This window comes from Anthonomus grandis, chromosome 11 (genome assembly GCF_022605725.1).
Source record: "Anthonomus grandis grandis chromosome 11, icAntGran1.3, whole genome shotgun sequence".
In the NCBI taxonomy this organism is placed as follows: Eukaryota; Metazoa; Arthropoda; class Insecta; order Coleoptera; family Curculionidae; genus Anthonomus; species Anthonomus grandis.
The window spans coordinates 18,913,356-18,932,633 of record NC_065556.1 but is presented as its reverse complement, the minus strand read 5'-3'; the positions used below and the strand labels follow the sequence as shown (position 1 = coordinate 18,932,633).

The window sequence follows — 19,278 nt, the reverse complement described above, 5'->3', positions numbered from 1 at the left end:
TTTTTTGGGATTATGTCAAAAATTAAGTGCAGAAAGATAAGCCACATCCACTTGATAACCTCTAAATATCGCATTAGTAATGCCATTAGGAATATTTCTCCAGACACGGTTGAAAAGATACAACAAAAATTTATAGTTCGTTACATCAACTATCCGAAAAATTCATTTTATTCTTCCAGGCAGTTAAACAAGTAAAAACTGCGGTCAACTACCTGGAAGAATTAAGAATGATTAGTTTCAACTACTTCGAAGTACCAAAGGATATCCAGTTTTTACTTGCCTGGCAAAAATTATATTTTTTTTATTGTTTGAGGCAATTGAGGGCCCGAAACTGACGTACCGATATCCTGAAGTTAATATCACTTAAGTCCAAAATGGTACCTATATATCTTCAGCTCAAATTTCTAAAGAAAAATTACGTTAAATGCCTGAAAAATTCATTTAAAGCATTAAAAGCTATGGTCAACTGCCTGGAAAAATTAAGAATAATTAGTATGATCTGCCTGGAAGTATCAAAGTATATTCCTTTTATTCATCCAGGCAACTCTTCTTATTCTTCCAGGGAATTGAGGCTAAAAATACCAAAGAAAAATTACTTGAACTGTCTGGAAAATTGATTTTATTATTTCCAGCAATTGAGCACTAAAAAATATTGTCAAATGCCCGGTAGAGTGAGGAAAAATCGTTTTTTAGTCATACGATTTTGCCAAAAACATGCGAGAAAATGACATAGATACGCAGAAAAAGTTGTCACAGATACAAAAAGAAATCCCTTACATGTCTTTTCAGGCTCATCCAAGGAATGCAATGCAAGTGTATTAATTACAGAATTTTTCAATGTTCTAGAATCTTCGTGTTTTATTTTATGGAAGCACAGAACGATTCCAAAGTTTGCGCAAAGAACTTAACAGCATAGAGAATTTATTACAATTGAAAACTTTGTAAAAAACATGATGGACTGCTAGAGCTGAATCGATCAAGGCAGTGTTCTACTGTGGATTTCTTTGGAAGGTATTGTAGATGAAAAAAATTAAGAATATTTTAGAATATTTCAAAAACACGTACTTATTCTGGCCTGCTCAAGAAAAATTTTAGACTTTGACTTAAGTTCCTTATATTTCTCTAAAAATTGAAGAGCAGAATAATTGAATGTCATCGAAGCTGTTTTTTTTTTAATTAAAAGTACTTCAGCGTCCTTAGAACAAATGGACCATGACATTAAAATCAATGCATTGATTCAGAATGAAATCAGTCCAGAGAGTGATTTTGCCTTAGAACATTGAAAGGCTAGAATTAGTAAACAACAATTTTGTTTGAGTTCAACATGTGCACAGGGCAGGTTCATCGACTCTCTGTTGTCAAGTTTACATGCATTTTCAAAAGAGGAAATTTTCAGCTATATATATCAACACATATCATAATGTTAATTTAACTTATTGATGTTAGATTTTGGTTTAAAAATAAAAAGTGGAAACAGATATATGTTGTTCTAAGCGCAAAAATAAGATCTTCAAAGCAAAAAAATATTATTAACATTCTTATTCCTAAAACGCCTTCTAAAAAAATTGAAATGCCAACACCGAACTCAAAAGCTAATGTCATCTTGACAAACGGCTTTATGTTTATATTTGGTATTTCCAGTCCTTTCACTGTTTTTGTGAATAAAATACCGATACAAGTAATACCGTAATTGTCATAACATCATATCGTGGGATAACCGTCGTCATAAACGTAGAATAATACAAACTTATTAAGAAATCTATAATAAATATAAAATATTTAATTTCCATAAAAATGCTTGTTATTAGATAAGTGCCTTTACTCTAATGAAGTACGTTAAGAAAAACACATAAAGAGTTCATAAACGGTAATAATTTAAAGTATAATCTATTAATAATAAATATTTATCATATAAATATTGTTTGACGACGTCACTGGTAAAGATTACTTGTGTCGGTGGAAAGAACAAAGCGTTTTTCTCTAATATACGTTATCTACATTATCATATTTTTCGAAAATGCTTCATATTTTATTGAAGAGGAATAACATTACGTCTGTCAAAATAAGTGACAAATTTTTATGACATTATAAAGTGTGTTTTTTTGCCATTTCTACGTAAGCATTTGGCATCATTGCATCAGAGATGTGCAAACAAACAAACTGCCCATAGTTCCATGGCAATGCTAATTCTAGCCTTTCAATGTTCTAAGGATTTTGCAAAGCATGAAAATGAAAATTCAGAAACAACTTTAAGTCAGAAGAGAATTTAGAGCTATGCTGCAATCTTTTAATAGTTGCACCAAAGACAATCTCAAAGAGACTGTTTCAATGACATTATAGAAACGGTTGAATCAATTGTACAATTAGGGCCTACATTTTTCAAAGAACAACCAGAATGCTTACTAGCTGAGTTACAAATACTTCTCGAATAATGTGATCAATTAAAAAATTTTGAGATATTTCCAAAGTAGTATGATACTTTGGACTCGGAATTTATCCCGAGTCTGTAACTTGGAATAAAGTCGATAATAAATATTAAATGGAAGAGAGTTCGGAAAAACGCTCAGACACAGCAATTGAGATTGTAAGTTGCGCATTTTTTACAATAAAAAGTTTTTATACAGGGCCATATAGCCGAGGGCGTGCCATATATATTTTTGGATTCTCCACAAAATTCCAATATTTTGATGTATCACATACTATACCTTTATTCGATTGTTTTTAAGATACAGGGCGTTAAAGAAAACGTATTTCGTAAACTTAAAGAGGGTTCTTTTAAATCTTTTTATTTAAAATGTAAACCATTTACTATTTGGCAGTGCCCTAAATCCAGCAGAGTCAAATCGGTCGATCTTGGTGGCCATTTAAAAGGTCCTCTCCTGCCAATCCATCTGCCTGGAAAAATAGTATCTAGATAGTTTCGAATAGGTCTTCCAAAATGTGGTTTTAGCAAAAGGCCCACCTTCTTGCTGAAACCAGATATTTCTATTCGGCATATCAGCTACTATTGAATCAGGGAATAAAATAGCTAGATTTGGAATTAGTTCTTCTTGTAAAAACTGTAAATACCTTGCTCCATTTAAATTTTCTTCGATGAAAATTGGGCCTATAACTTGCTGGCCTAGAATTCCTGCCTAAACATTTCCTTTTTCTGGGTGTTAAGTCTGGCCTTGCCTCATCCAACATGGATTTTCTTGTGCCCAATAACGGCAATTTTGACGATTTACTTCTCCGTTCAGCATAAATCAGAATGTTTCTGTAATAAGATTATTATTCTGCATTAATTTCATAAATTGTTCACAAAAATCAATTCTTCTATCTTCATCCTCCTCATTGAGTTCCTGGAGAATTTTAAGTTTATAGGGATGAAATTTTTCTGCTTCAAGAACCTTTACTACTAAAGACTGGCTCACTTCCAATTCGCGCGCTACCTGCCTAGTGGGAATATTAGGATTTTCTATAATGGCTAATAACACATGAATTTTGGTGTCTTCATTAAGTGCAGATCGACGAGAACTAGTTATTGTTCTTACGTGACCATTTTCCCGAAACTCTTTTTCAATCGTGCTTATAGTACTTTGAGATATGGGTGATAAATCAGGATACTTCTGTCTGAATAAATATAAAACTTCATTTTGGGTTCTTGTTCTATCTTCGTACTCAATCATCATTAAGATTTCAATCTTGTGCTTTTGACTTAAATAGCCCATTTTGTCAAAAAATTAAAAGAAACTTAAATCTGATTATCCGACAATAAAGGCACGTCTTGTAGCAATGTCAATATGTATAAAATGTCAAAATTATAAAAATGCCACATTTTTATAGAGCATTCATAAAATACATCACGAAAAAAAAACTGTTTACTGAAACACATATATTGTGAATTTAAAACATTGTTAAAATAAAAAATCAAAACTTAAAAACAGGTGAATAAAGGTATGGCATGTGATACATCAAAATGTTTGGAATTTTAGCCTCGCCTAAATGGCTCACCCTGTATAAAAAAATTTATTGTAAAAAATGCGCAACTTACAATCTCAATTGATGTGTCTGAGCGTTTGTCCGAACTCGCTTCCATTTATTTATTATCGAATTTATTCCAAGTTACAGACTCGCACTGTATACAGAGACATACATAATAAAATTATTTGTTTAAAATATAATGCTTTGCTAGTGAAAAAAAAATATACACGTTATACAAATCGCTTCTCAGATTTTATTATTGTCACTTTCCATGGACAGGTTTAAAAAAAAATCATCAGTTCAAAAAAATCATAATTTATTCAACAAAACAAAAACTCCTCAATAATTATACTGATCCAAAATAGGCGGACACGTGCACACCAGGTGCTTATCCCCATAAATATCATCGATCCTGGCCACCGTGGGCCACACCTTCAGCTCGGGTTTCACGAACGGAGCGGGGAAAGCCGCCTGTTCCCTCGTATAAGGTCGCTCCCAAGCGCTGTTGATCACCTGCTCCTGCGTATGCGGGGCCATCTTCAAAGGATTCATCCTAATATCCATTTTCCCCTCCTCGATATCCTTGATCTCCTGCCGGATGTAGATCATCGCCTCACAGAACCTATCCAGCTCCTGTTTATCCTCAGACTCAGTGGGTTCGATCATAAGAGTTCCTGCTACAGGCCAAGACATTGTTGGGGCGTGAAAGCTGTAGTCCATTAAACGTTTCGCGATATCAGCGGCTTCTATGTTGGCAGTCTTTTTGAATTCCCTTATATCGATAATAAACTCGTGTGCCACTAAATTGGAGGTGCCACTCTTAAATAAGGTATTATAATAAGGTTCCAGCACCTTTGACATATAGTTGGCGTTAAGTATGGCTACTTGTGTGGCCTTCCTTAAGCCCCTTGGGCCCATCATCTTAATATAAGCCCAAGATATAGGCAGAATCGCACTGGAGCCATAAGGGGCGGCACTAACCACTTCATATGAAGTCGAGTTGGCCCCTAAAGGATTCACTACAGGATGCCCGGGCAAAAAAGGGGCCAAGTGGCTTTTTACTCCTATAGGACCCATACCAGGCCCACCACCCCCATGAGGAATACAAAAAGTCTTGTGGAGATTCAAATGGGACACGTCACTCCCATAGTCACCGGGTCTACAAAGTCCCACCTGAGCGTTCATGTTTGCGCCGTCCAAGTAAACTTGCCCCCCATTTTTATGGATAATTTCACACACTTCCGCCACCGTATCTTCAAAGACCCCATTGGTAGATGGATAAGTGATCATAAGGCAAGACAACCGGTTGCGGAACTTTTCCGCTTTTGATTTTAGATCTTCCACGTCGATGGTACCATCCTGTTTAACTCTCACGGGTTCGACACGCATGCCGGCCATTTGGGCACTGGCCGGATTGGTACCATGAGCGCTTACTGGAATTAGGCAAACGTCTCTGTGTTTATCCCCTCTCGCTTCGTGGTAGCATTGGATGGCTCGTAGACCCGCATATTCTCCCTGGGCCCCACTGTTCGGTTGGAAACTGATCTTGTCATAGCCGGTGATGGCGCACAAGTCTTTCTCCAGCTCGGCAAACAGTTGGTGGTACCCCAAAGACTGGTCCAGGGGTGCGAACGGGTGGATGTCCGTGAAATGTTTGAAAGAGCACGGCATCATTTCGGTGGTGGAGTTGAGTTTCATGGTGCAAGACCCTAAAGGGATCATCGAGTGCACCAGGGAAATATCCTTGTTTTCTAGGACTTTCATGTAGCGAACGATCCTGGTCTCTGAGTGGTGTGAGTTGAAAACTGGATGGGTAAGAAACGGGGATGTTCGCTTGAACTCGCTTCTGTAAATAGCTTTTTCCCGTACTTTTAAGTCGTTTAGTAAACTGTCCAAGGTCTGTGTGCTCCCGAATATGTAAAAAATATCGTTGATGTCTTTGGGGGTGACGGTTTCATCCAGGGCGATTCCTACCGCTCCGTCGTCATAATATCGGAAGTTTATCTCTTTTTCGGCTGCCCTAGCTTTAATTTCCTCGAGGTCCAGTTTGGGTTCCACGCGTAGAGTGTCAAAGAACACTTCGTTTGTTAAAGTGTTTCCGTCCTTTTGAAGGCCATGATGAAGAATCTGGAAATTTAACGGAAATTTTTTAAAGAGCTGCTCTCAACAAATTAAATTCAATGATTCCAAAAGGTTTTATCACAAATGAGTTATCCATTTCCAAAACTCGTTTAGTCATTTTTTAACAAGATTTAAGTTTTTCATATAGAAGTAAACTATATGCTAAAATCTTCCTAAATATCATAAAAAACAATACCAAGAATCGTTTTTTTTTTAATTATAAATTAGATCTTAAAATAAGGTGCAGTTCCAAAACTTTGCCATGAAATATACGGCACCATAATATTACAGGTGCACAACTAATCTAATACATAAATAAACCACTCTTTTATACCACTGAATCAAATATTTGTAAAAAAGGAACCTTGAAGGAAACCTTGCTTGATCCAGCAGAATATTTAAATCGCTTTTCTTTAACGATCCAAATAAGGTTATATGGTTTGTAATGTTGTTGGGTTTAGGGATCCATAAAATAAAATCGATCTTATTACTAGCCGACACTTATAAATATATTCGCATCTTCAGAGCGCTAAAATACAATAACAACTAAGACAATAAAAACGGTGTGAAATTTGGGCGTATATATTGTTGATTCAAATTTAAAAATTTTCAATTTGTTAAACAATTTTTATCGCCTACAACGCCACGGATACGAGTTTGGCTGCCAATGGTTTATTGTTGTACAATGTACAACTGATCTTTTTAGATAAAATTTGGCCGTATATATTCTTGATTAGATTTTTTGCAGTGGGCTCCCGGACCATATGCACAGTATTTATATAGTTCTCTTGTATTCAAAATTTTTGTTTTTATATAGTTTTATTTAGTGTTATAAGCTAGGACAAAAATTAATGAATACATTCAGAGTTTTGATGCATCTGAGCAAGCCAGCACAAATCAAAGCAAATAACCTCTCCTTTTAAATTTTTTAAAGAGATTGAATACGCTAACTTGTCCATATTTCGGTATAAATAAGAATTTTAATGAATTGCAAATAATGCTAGATTCATTTAACTGTTGTTTGATGTCATGGTGTGAGACCTGGCAACTACCAGATTCTTTAAAATCAAAGGTTATCATGTTATGTATTATAATGGAAATATAAACAAGAACGATGGTACAGTGGTCTATGTGAGCAAGTACAAATATTGGATTGATTAAAGCAATAATGTGCTTATTCAGGTATCAGGACAAAAACTCCTGTGTAAGCTCTATACAGGTCACAAGTTTGTCCTCACGATTTTATTACAACTTGACAAGTTGAAAAAAAAACTAAAAAAGCAAATTCTAACATTTTTATAGGAGATATAAACATATACATAAAATCAACTAAAGATATAAGTTTTGCTTATTTAAATCTAATGGCAGAACCAGGATATATGTCATTAATAAATGAGTTCACCCGAATGCAGAGAGGATCAAATGCATGCATTCATGCAGGCGTCACTATTCGACATTTTAAATCATGTGTTTTAGAATGTGCTATAACAGATTTTTCTGTAATCATGTTTCAATGTAAAAAAATCTTCTAAACCCAACAACAATAAAATAACAATAATAATAACAACAATAATAAAAACAGTCATTATAAAAAATTAACTATTCCAAATTTCTATAAATGTTTAGCAAACTAAATTGGGATCCTTTTTATAATAAAAACGACAGCGACTACCTTTTAAATCATTTATTTGAAAATGTAATCCTTTGTCAAGATTTAGCCACACAGAAAATTAAAAATAAAGACAAAAAACGAACTAGTAGTATATTGTACAGGGCGTACAACAAACGCAGCTAAGCAGAAAATATACCAATAATCAAAAAAAATTCCTGGTGTCGTCAATAAATTTAATAACTACAAAGAATAAAAAAAACATTTGGAAAAACTGATTTATTAAACCCAAACGGAGTAGTATAAGTCTCAAATTGAAGATTCAAATAAAGTCCTTAAGAAATTATGGAAAGTAATAAATATTTATGCAGGAAAACTAGAAATAAAAAAAGAGCGTAAATGGAGATGTTCGCAAATTTAGGATCAAGAAATCAAAAACTTGTTTTTTTACTAATGGCAACAGAAAAATCACACATAATAGACAATACCTTTTTTTATATACTTTACATTACTAACATATCACTTCTACGATATATAAATACATATAAAATTATAATAAAGAAGTAAATATATATTTTACATATATATTTACAAATAAACGAACGCGTTCAAGGGCCACAATCTGTGGCTCTTGAAAAAAAAGTTATTGTCTATTATGTGTGATTTTGTTATGTTTGTGCAAAGTATAATTAGATATGTGCCCATCTACATATTATATTGTTCTGTTGCCATTAGTATATATGCAATCGACAAAAAAGCTTCCTCACAGTAAACAGCCTTGAAAAAAACGTAAATAAACGTCGAAACGTCGGTACCTTTTCAAAAAAGGAAGTTTTTGATTTCTTGGTCCTAAACCTGCAAACTCCATCTACGCTACTTACTAAGGACGCTACTTTTAGTCAATATAAAAAGGAGGTCCTACTGTATCAGTATTATTTTCTACTTATATAAACGGACTATTGCAAGGTAAATACGAAGGACAAATTTCATTATTTGCCGATAATGCCGTTGTACTCTATGACGGAAATTCTTGGAGAGATGTAAAGACACAAGCAGAGAGTGACATGGTTAATATTAAGAATTGATTTAATGAAATGTGTCTAACTATAAATATTAAGAAAACAAAATATCTGGTATTAAACAGACCCAGATTTTCAATCTTGCATATGAATCAACACCAAGTGATTATCGAAGAAGCACAAAACATTAAATAACTAGCAGGAGTGTATATTGGTAATTTTTTAAATTGGGATATATATCGAGAATGTCGTCAAAAAACTCAAAGAGTAATTATGATTTAAATTTAAAGCAATTAAACAAATATTAGACCAAGTTAAAGTGCTATATTTATTTATTTATTTATTTATTTAACGGTATCCACCAATTTTACAAAAATAAAATAACACAAAAGATATTAATAATAATACAACTTAAGCTAGATAATAGTGAGACATCAATCAAAGTTACAAATTAATTTAAAGAAACCTGTTAAAGTAACGAGTCACTAATTAATTAATTAATTTAAGAGAACTCCTAAAACTGCTAAAGGAAACGTGCAGGTCAAGACTATACCTATCGAAAGAACGTTGCATTCTAGTTATAGGATTATGCTGTCCATAAGAACTACATAGAAGAGTTTTTTCAGTCTAGTCAATTTTTGCGCCCGAAAATTTAGCCTATTTAAAAGATAATCACAATCAGTCATGCCAGATATTAATTTAAAAATAAAACACAAGTCTGAATTATTACGCCTTAACTCAAGTGAGTCCAAAGAGAGAACTGACATGACCGACTTGTAATCAGTACGACCATTAGCTAATGGAACCTTAAGTTTAAAAGAACAATTTCTTAAGAATTTATTTTGAACTTTTTCAATATTTTCAATATGCGATTTATAAAATGGAGACCATACGGGACTAGCATACTCCAAACCAGAACGGACTAACGAACAGTACAGAACTTTATAGACAAAGCATGACAAGTCTTGACTGCATCTGGTTATAAATACTAGAACAGAACGGACTAACGAAGAGTACAGAACTTTATAGACAAAGCATGACAAGTCTTGACTGCATCTGGTTATAAATACTAGATTTCTATACGCTTTTTGAACTAACTTTTCAGCATGAGACAAAAATGTCAACTTAGAATCGAAAATTAAGGTTGCACCATTCATAGAGATTATGCAAGTCATCCTGTAACAATTGACATTGAACATTAGAATCAATAGACAAAAACAATTTTAAATCATCAGCGAATAATAAAAATTCACAATTTCTTACAAATAATCCTATATCATTAACAAAGATTGTAAAAAGCAACGGACCCACATGTGACCCCTGAGAAACGCCAGATGGCACAGAGAAGCTGCTAGATAAGAAGTTAAGCCGTATACATTGCGATCTACCCAGTAGATAGTCTTTTAGCCAACAAATAACATTTGATCCAAAACCCAAAGCTTGCAGCTTTGCCAGTAGAAGCGCATGATTAACTCTGTCGAACGCCTTCGAAAAATCCGTACAAACAGCATCAACTTGTGAACTTTTACCAAAAGCATTAAACAGATAATTTTTATAACATATTAAGTTAGTAACAGTGGAACGACCTTTTTGAAAACCATGTTGACTGTTAATAATAAGGCTTTTACATTGCCATGACAATTGCTTGGTTACAAGTGCATCCAAAAGTTTAGGCAAGGTTGACTGTATACAAACTCCCCGATAATTACTGACATCACTAGTATTACTAGACTTAAATATCGGCGTAATATCAACACCTTCTAAAGTACAACTTTGTACTTTAGAAGGTGTTGGTAATATACGAATTCTTCCAAAAAGAAAGAAATACTCCCGACTTTAAAGACAGATTGAATAAAGTGCAAATAGGCCTCGACAGAGTACATACACATTCACGAAGTAGCAAGCTGGGTATGCCATCCGGTCCCGCAGAAGTCTTGTTCTGTAAGCCAAAAATCTCGTCAAAAACCTCTACTAAAGATAACTCTACAAATTTGACATCGAATTAATCCACAAGCCCTGTCATGTAATATACAGGTATTTGAAATGCTTTATCAGAATATACGTTTGACAAATATTTGGCAAATAAATTAACAATATCACCACCCTCATCACTAGTTTCATCATTAAAAAACATATGTTTAGGAATAATATTTGACTTTTTAACATTGCCTACATGTTTCCAGAATAACCTAGGATTTAACAATAGATTATTCTCGGTACGAGAAATAATATAATCGCGGTAACACTGACCGCTCAACACACTACATGACTGCCGAAGCCAGAGAAAACCAAGTAATCACTTTGCAATTGAGACTCCTTAAACTTCTTATGAGCAATCCTCTTACGTAAAACTAAGCTTCATAACTCTCTTGAAAACCATACAGGAAAGCTACCAGTGTTATTATAGGACTTAATAGGCACAAAATAGCTGATTCCTTCATACAAAAGGTCATAAAACTTATTAAGGGAAATATTTATATTAGAAGCGTTGTTTTGTAAAGGACCAGTCGATAGATGCAAGGAAATTATTTAGCGATACAAAATCAGCATCTTTGAAGTCAAAAAACTTTACTGAATATTTCAGAGACCTTGACATATATGGTACTGAAAAGATACACTTACATACGGAGTGTGTCGAGAGTGAGTCACCGGCAATAAAAAATCATCCGCCAATCCAGAAGACCCATATTTTCATATTCAAGATGGACTTTTGAGTTGAGGTGAGGTATATGAAGTACGTCTAAAAAAGTTGAAAATAACGCAAAAGCTTTTTTTAAAAATAATGTTTAATATTAGATATTGATAAAATATTTTGAGATAACTAGGCAACACAAGAATAGACCCGAATCACAAAACATTGCACACAATCACAATAGGAGACATAAAAAGATCAAGACAAACAAAACTGATATATTGGATCATTTAAAAGAAGTTTAAGAAAATTGTTAGTAGAACAAGGAAGAAAAGTTTGCGAAAAATATACACGTTTAGACTAACTTACTAAAAAAAAGACATTTTGACGATAATTTGAGTGTAAAAAACGAAAATGCATGTTAAAGTTTCGTTCATTTCACTAAAAATGTTTGTAGTGGGTTTCTCTGCACTAGAGCACTATACGTAACACTTGGCGACAAAAATGAGATAGGGATGCACTACTGAAATACCCGAAGAGGAAGAATTACTAGTATAATTTTTTGTACTAGACGTTTTTAAGGTCAAAAAAATTATTTGTATTATTTTGTTAATATTACTATACTCTTACGTTATAAAGATTTATATTACGAGCAAAATATGGTTTATTTTGTATTGACTTATTTGTCAAAAAACTGTTCCAAAAATCTTCTAATTGATTTTTCACATTTCCAAAACTTGTTCTATTCGTATTACAATTCCAAAACTAGCCTTTTTGTTTTTTTTTTAAATCTAATTTCCATGAAACTTTTTTTTAGTTTTAACCAATATAATACTAACAAAAATTAAATTGACAAAACGACTTCTAGAAATGGCTTACTCAAATAAAAAAAACCAACTCACCAAAGTAAAATGATGAATCTTCATGGCGATATCCTTCAGCCCTTGAGGACCGTGATACACCGCGAACATCGCAGACATGTTGGCTAAAAGGGCTTGGGCAGTACAAATATTACTGGTAGCCTTATCTCTCCTAATGTGTTGCTCTCTGGTCTGAAGGGCCAAACGGTATCCGTCTCTCCCAGCGGCATCTCTAGTCACCCCAATCATCCTTCCTGGCATCAGTCTTACTAACGATTGATTACATGCAAAGAATCCAGCGTGAGGACCACCGTAACCCAATGGTACTCCGAGCCTTTGTGAGGTACCAATGGCCATGTCGGCACCAAATTCGCTCGGAGGACGAAGGAGGGTGAGGCTGAGGAGGTCAGTGGCACAACAAACAAGAGTTCCTTATAAGAGAATTTATGTTTATTAAGAGAAAACATTTGGCAGTTGGCTTTACCATGTGAATGGGCGTCCTCCGCCACTGAAGAGAAATCTTCTACGTTCCCCTCAGTGTCAGGGTATTGGAAAAGGATGCCAGCGATGTCTCTGTTAGAGAAATCTGACTTGGAGATGTCTACCACTTGGACTTCTAATCCTAACGAGCTCAATCTGAAATTCAGTGAGGATGCAATAATGACAAAATGTTTCTAAATTGAGGACTACAGTAATTCCTTACCTTGTCTGTACCACAGAAATAGTCTGCGGATGCAACTTATTGGACACCAAAAGTTTCCTTCTCTTATTCTGCCTATAACAGAGAGACAACGCTTCAGCAGCAGCAGTACCTTCATCCAACAATGAAGCATTTGCTACATCAAGGCCGGTTAGTTCAGAAACCATCGTTTGATAGTTAAGAAGACCTTCTAGACGACCTTGGGCTACCTAGAGAGCAACCCAGATTAAAACAGTGATTATATTTTAATATTCCAGGTATACTTCTGGCTGATAAGGAGTATACTGGGTGGTCCATCCGGGATTTTCGAAAATATTTCTCATAATTGTGTGTGGCACGCAGCAGTTGTGGTATCCCATGCCGATATAGGATCTCCATATTTTGTTACGTTCTGCTATAGACCTTATTCGGTTGATTAGTTCATATTCGCCTAAAAATAAGTGATTTTTTTGATGTTTAAAGTATAAAAACATGTTTTGCTAAATTAAATGAGATCCCCTGCCAAGGGTTATCCATCGGGGTTATCTGTTTGTTAAGAAATAGTAACGTTTTATTGATGGCTATAACCTAATTTTCCAGAATTTTTTGCATAGTTATTAAAAAATAAAATGATTTTTTTTTAAATTTTACTTGAATTAAACTTTTCGAGGTTATATAGAAAATTTCTTTTTTTTTAAATTACATTAAGATTTTAAGGTTTTAAATGGACAATTCTTAACTTTTCTGATTTAAAAAAAAAAGATTTTTTTATTAAAGTTTCCTAGTTTCTAGTTCAACACTTTTTTTTTAAATTCAATAAAGCACTTTAAAGAACGAAATTTGAATTAGAAATTCTAGTAAATTTGAACCGAAAATGTAATTTTGTTTGTAAAATTCGGGTTTTAATTAAATTTTTTTAAATTAGTTTTAATTATTTAATTTAAAATTTAAAGCGGCATACCCGTGACTATTTATAGTTTATATAAGATTTTAAATTTTGAATATTTTTTTCAAATGGGTCAATACACTTACCTAAGGGCTCCTCTATATCCAACGATTCATTCAAGGAAATATTCTTGGGTACCGCTTTTTCTGTTAATTGGTCCAAACTCTATAAATAAATCCACACTTTTTCCTTTCCTTATTAACCATAAAAAAAAACGCATCATTATATAACAAAATTGAAAAAAAGTACCTTAAAACCAATAGTATCTAACATAACAATAATATCTTGATCTCTTGGGCCTATATGCCTGGAAGGGAATTCATCCCTATGCGGAAACAACGGTCCTTCAGGCTTGGCCGCCGCAGAACTTAAGCCCCTGAATTTGTTAATATTATTTAACAATTTTAAATTTTTAAAAGTATATGCGGTTAATCTATTCATTATTATTTGAAAAAAAATACTACACGCGACTATTAGTTCTCACCATACTTTCGAAAGAACATTCGGTTCGGTTTTATCGGTCTAATCACATTAAGGGTCAAGGGGGCATAAAAAATATGGTTTTGATAATAATGAGGTTGCCTGATTGGTATATACGTTTACGGAATATACCAACAATGGTTCTCAAATGTCCAAGAGCAATTAATATTTTTATTCATTTGCAGTTATTTTTTGGCATAACTTAGGAACCACTTCAAATATTTTCAAGATATTTTCACTTTATTGTAAAAGGATCGCTGAAGATAGACTTGAGAGTAAAAACGTGATTCTAGCTTAAGAATTTGGGCAGTTAGAGCACTTCTGGTTGATGCATTTATTTTTGCTAATTTTCTTATTAATTTTTTACAATTCTTGTGAATATTTTTATGAAATATTGGTAATATATCTTCAAAGAATTTCAGGCAAATTGCATTTCTTGAGCAATGGTTTATACACGTTTTTTGTACTTAAAAAACTTTCTGAGTTAGAATCAATTTTGTCAACCAGTCTCCAAAGATCGAACAGATTTACGGTTCTTAAATCCCATACTCTCATATCAAAATTCTTATTCACTGGCAGATATTTTTAAGAATAAATAAAATTACTGACTAAATACGTGATTCTAACTTAATAAGAATTTGGGAATTTGGAGAACTTGAAGCATTTATTTTTGCTAATTTTCGCATCTTTAATATTCTTGTGAGTATTTTTACAATAAGGCTTATATTGGGAATCTTTGTAAAAAGGTTTGAAGCAAAGAGAGAATTTTTACCTATGCAATGATTTTATATATGAGAACGTTTTTTGTATCAAGGGCCATCAGACTTGAAGCCAAAAGTGGAAATTGAGCGTTAAAGGCTTACAAGAACGTGTAGACTATAGCAAAGCGAATGGTATTAACTGCTTATTCTAAATAGAAATATTCTTTTAGGTAGTTGGATTGGAGAATCTGGTGGGATAGTTTAACATGTTCAACTGTCTGGAAAAAATACAAAAATTCTTCCTCAAGCAGTTCCACTAAAGCCTGATGCTTTCCTTCCAAGTTAATTCAAAGCTTTCAATTGCTTGAAATTTCTAGTTTTTTTTTATAATCAGAATTATAGCATGACCCTCTCTAAGAGCTTATGAATACTCTCAACTGCCTGGAATAATAAATAGGAATATATTCTTTCAGGCTGTTGGATTGGAGACTATGGTGCAATAGCTGATCATATTTAATTGCTTGAACAAAATATATTTGCTAAGAAAACCGGGTAGTACTAACAGTGAAGTGGAAATTATTTTTAAGCTATTTTATTACAAAATTTCCCGAAAACTCTTTTTAATGTTTGATAAGAACCGATTAAAAAATGAACTTATTAGTGTATTATACAGTAATTGACACTTTCGAAATTTGGATGCAGGGCCGAGCCGTGCCGGGGGTGCGCCGCACCCGGGCGGTGCTCATTTGAGGCGGCAAATCATCCGAAAAATAAAATAAAAAAGCGCCAAGTAATGAAAAAAAAATTATGAATAACGAAAATGTATAAAATTTAAAACTTGTAATTAAGGCGCCAACAGAATACAATGTTTACTGAAACCGAGCATTATTCCCCGAATCGTTGCTATAATAATAATAATCTATATAGATAAATAAATAGGTACCAGGACCATGCAGGTAATAAAAACAATAGCACCGCAATTATGGTGGGTTCAGCCGCCGCCGGTATACTGATGATGTTATAAGGGCGGCGTAATTAAAAGAGCCGCGTGAAGTACCACCAATAGTAATTCCTCGAAATTTATTTCTTGCGGAATTTCAATACTTTTGGGTAATAAATAATATGTATTTTGGAGCTGCAGAAATAAGCGGGGGTGTAATGTTTAGAAATTCCCACCCTTTTGTTTTTAATTTATTTTAATTTGCGAGTTTTAAAGCGACTTGTCGATTAGTGTTTATTTTTAATACATTTCACATAAAAATTGTGTTTGTGTTGTTAACGGTAAGTTTAAAATATTTTATTAATATCTTCCAAATATTTAGAACTTCATGCCTTAAGCAATTTTCCATTGAAAAAAGTAATGTCTGATTTTTGTGCCAATTCTAAAAAAAATATTTGTTGATTTAGATGGCTGATGGTCGAAAGAGGCTTTCTGGTTCCCAATACCGAAAAAGGAAGCTAGAAAAGGAGGAAGATGACAGGCGGTTAGCAGGTTCGTTAAAAAAGTTTTTTGCGTCATCAACGAATCCACAACCGGCACAACCTCAACCTTCAACAAGCCAAAGGCCGGATGTTCAACCTTTGACGTCAACTGAAGACGATGCCGATGTAGAACAACCAAATGATGGAGATCAACAACCATCAGGAGATGAACTGAAACAAGATGATCACTCGACGAATACGCCAGCAAATACGCAAACTGAGAACATTGAAGCTATTCAGGTAAATGAAGAACGATTTAATCCTGCATATTGGCCCGAAATATTAACGGATAATATTAGATTATTGATTTTAGGAATAGGACCTGTTCAAATTAAAAATATTAATTATCCCATTAATAATTTAAATTTAGCGCTGCTTACTTTGAAAAAAATTAACTAACAATGAAAAAGTTCCTAGAACCTGGCTTATTTACTCAAAATCTTAAGATTCAGTGTACTGTTTTCCTTGTAAATTATTTAAAGTTTCTGATAATAGTTTTAATGAGAGGAATGGCTATAGTGACTGGCGACATTTATCTCGGACTTTAGAAAGACACGAAACCAGTAAAAGGCATTTTGAAAGTGTTAGGAAATGGCTTGAATTAAAAAAATCAATAGAAAAAGATTTAACTGTGGACTCTATCAATCAAAATTTATTTCAAATGGAAAAAAAAAGATGGACTTCGATTTTAGAGAGAATAATATCTGTTATCCAGTTTTTAGCTGGACAAAATTTAGCTTTTAGGGGTAATAGTCAAAAACTAATGAGACGATTGCAAAATTTGATTCTGTAATGGCCGAACATATTGATAGAGTCCAAAAAGATGGGAACAAAATGCCGCATTATTCGGGAGATAAAATACAAAATTACAAACACTACTGGTCAGGGGTTAACAGATTTTTTATTAAATTATTTAAAAGAACTAGATATTGATATTGCTGATATGAGAGGTCAGGGCTATGACAACGGAGCAAACATGAAAGGCAAGCACAAAGGCCTACAAAAAAAATTTTAATATTAATCCTAGAGCCTTTTTTGTACCCTGTGCCGCCCATAGTTTAAATTTAGTAGTTAATGATGCAGCAAAAAGCTCTCTAGAAGTAACTAATTATTTTAGCATTATTCAGGAAATATATGTCTTTTTTTCGGCCTCAACTTACAGATGGAATGCTCTCTTAAAAGAGCTGCCCAGGCTAACACTAAAGCCCTTATCGGATACCCGCTGTGAAAGCTGTCCTGAGGCAATAAAAACTCTTAGATTTGAGTTAGAAAAAGTGTATGATGCTCTGTTTACGCTTTTTAATGATGAAAGCAGAGATAATGGAACAAAGAATATTGCAATGTCCCTAATAAATAAAATAAAATTATTTAAATTTATTTGTTTGTTAGTTATTTGGTACAACATTTTGGCAAAAATTAATATAGTAAGCAAAACACTGCAAAAATCTAATGTTATTTTACCAGAAGCTGTACAGATACTAAAAGAAATCAAATTATTTTTGACACAAATGAGATCGGAAAACGGGTTTTTAGACATGATAAATGAATCTAAAAAAATTGCGGAAGAAGTAGATGCCGAAATTTCCTTTCCAGCCATTCACTCAATAAGACCAAGGAAAAAAAAACGTTTTTTGATTATGAACACAAGGATGAGCCAAGCCAATCTCCAGAAATAAATTTTAAAGTAAATTTTTTTTTAATATTCTCGATATTTCAACCTCAAAATTGGATGAGAGAATTATTTGGTTTTTTAAACAATTTGAAAGCATTTTCTAAACCCGAAATAATGACCTATTGTAAGAATTTAGAAGCTAAATTAACTGACCCTGAAACAAAAAATATGGACATAAATGGATTGGACCTCTATAATGAAATCGACATATTATCAATTTACATTAATGATAGAAATATTTTCTCGGCCAAAGAAATATTATCCCATTTATATATATCTCACATTGACTCATTTATTTCTAGAAGATTGAGCCAGAGAATTTCTGGAATTTATTATGCGCAGTTCTGCTGAACCATCTGTGTCTTTAGCACGAATTCTTTATATTTCCTTAGTAAAGTCATTGCTTAATTATGCATCTCCATTTTACCAGGTGAATATTGACAGGATTAAAGCTATACAGAATAAGTTTCTGAGATATTGTGGGTTTAGGCTTTATAGACTAAGGCAACAGTGATCAAAAGTTGGTTTATGCGCATTATTTAAACTGCTTTGAGGCGATTTACACTGTCCTGATCTTTTAAGCAGCATCAATTTCCGAATTTCAAGCCGAAACAATACAAATAATGTTCTTTTCCATATCCCTAACCATCAAACAAACTATATGTATAATAGTCCTTTGAGCCTTTTTTTCACTTGCATTTCTCTCTCTCAATTCAAATCTCAGTGTCATAGACTAATTTCGTTCATTTCAATTATCATGATCAACTGTGAATATAATTACATAGTATCTGCCCTTTTATATATTTTGTAAAAAAAGGGATGATCCCGTTAAATAAATGAATTTTGATGGAACTTCTTCAGTTTTCCGATGAAATATTTGAAGCAATTCACCGAATATTCCGGCGAAATTTCTCCAAAAATTAAAATATTGTTCCATGCAGTTGAAACTTGATTTTTGGAAAAGTTGAATAAAATCTCTTTAAGAAATGAGTACTTACAGTTGAAGAAAAATAATTGAAAAATCTCGGTTTTCCAGGATAACCGATAAAATTTCAAATTTTGAAGAACACTAAATTTGAAGTTTTTGAAACGCATATTATAACATCAATAATTT

General features: G+C 33.3%; 1 protein-coding gene and 1 long non-coding RNA gene across 2 annotated transcripts; both read right to left on the bottom strand.

Moving 5' to 3' along the window:
* Window positions 1-2,770: 2,770 nt before the first annotated feature.
* LOC126742407 (uncharacterized) lies at window positions 2,771-3,726 on the bottom strand. The gene is made up of 2 exons (XR_007662555.1): window positions 3,070-3,726; window positions 2,771-3,004 (listed from the first exon to the last, which is right to left on the bottom strand). It is a non-coding gene; the product is annotated as an uncharacterized LOC126742407 (long non-coding RNA).
* A 536-nt stretch (window positions 3,727-4,262) lies between these two features.
* LOC126742319 (glycine dehydrogenase (decarboxylating), mitochondrial) lies at window positions 4,263-14,336 on the bottom strand. The gene is made up of 7 exons (XM_050448966.1): window positions 14,079-14,336; window positions 13,916-13,994; window positions 13,168-13,334; window positions 12,908-13,113; window positions 12,689-12,840; window positions 12,247-12,635; window positions 4,263-6,090 (listed from the first exon to the last, which is right to left on the bottom strand). Exons 1-7 carry the CDS (start codon window positions 14,268-14,270, stop codon window positions 4,303-4,305), a joined length of 2,973 nt encoding a protein of 990 aa, XP_050304923.1. The 5' UTR covers window positions 14,271-14,336; the 3' UTR covers window positions 4,263-4,302.
* Between the last annotated feature and the right edge of the window lie 4,942 nt (window positions 14,337-19,278).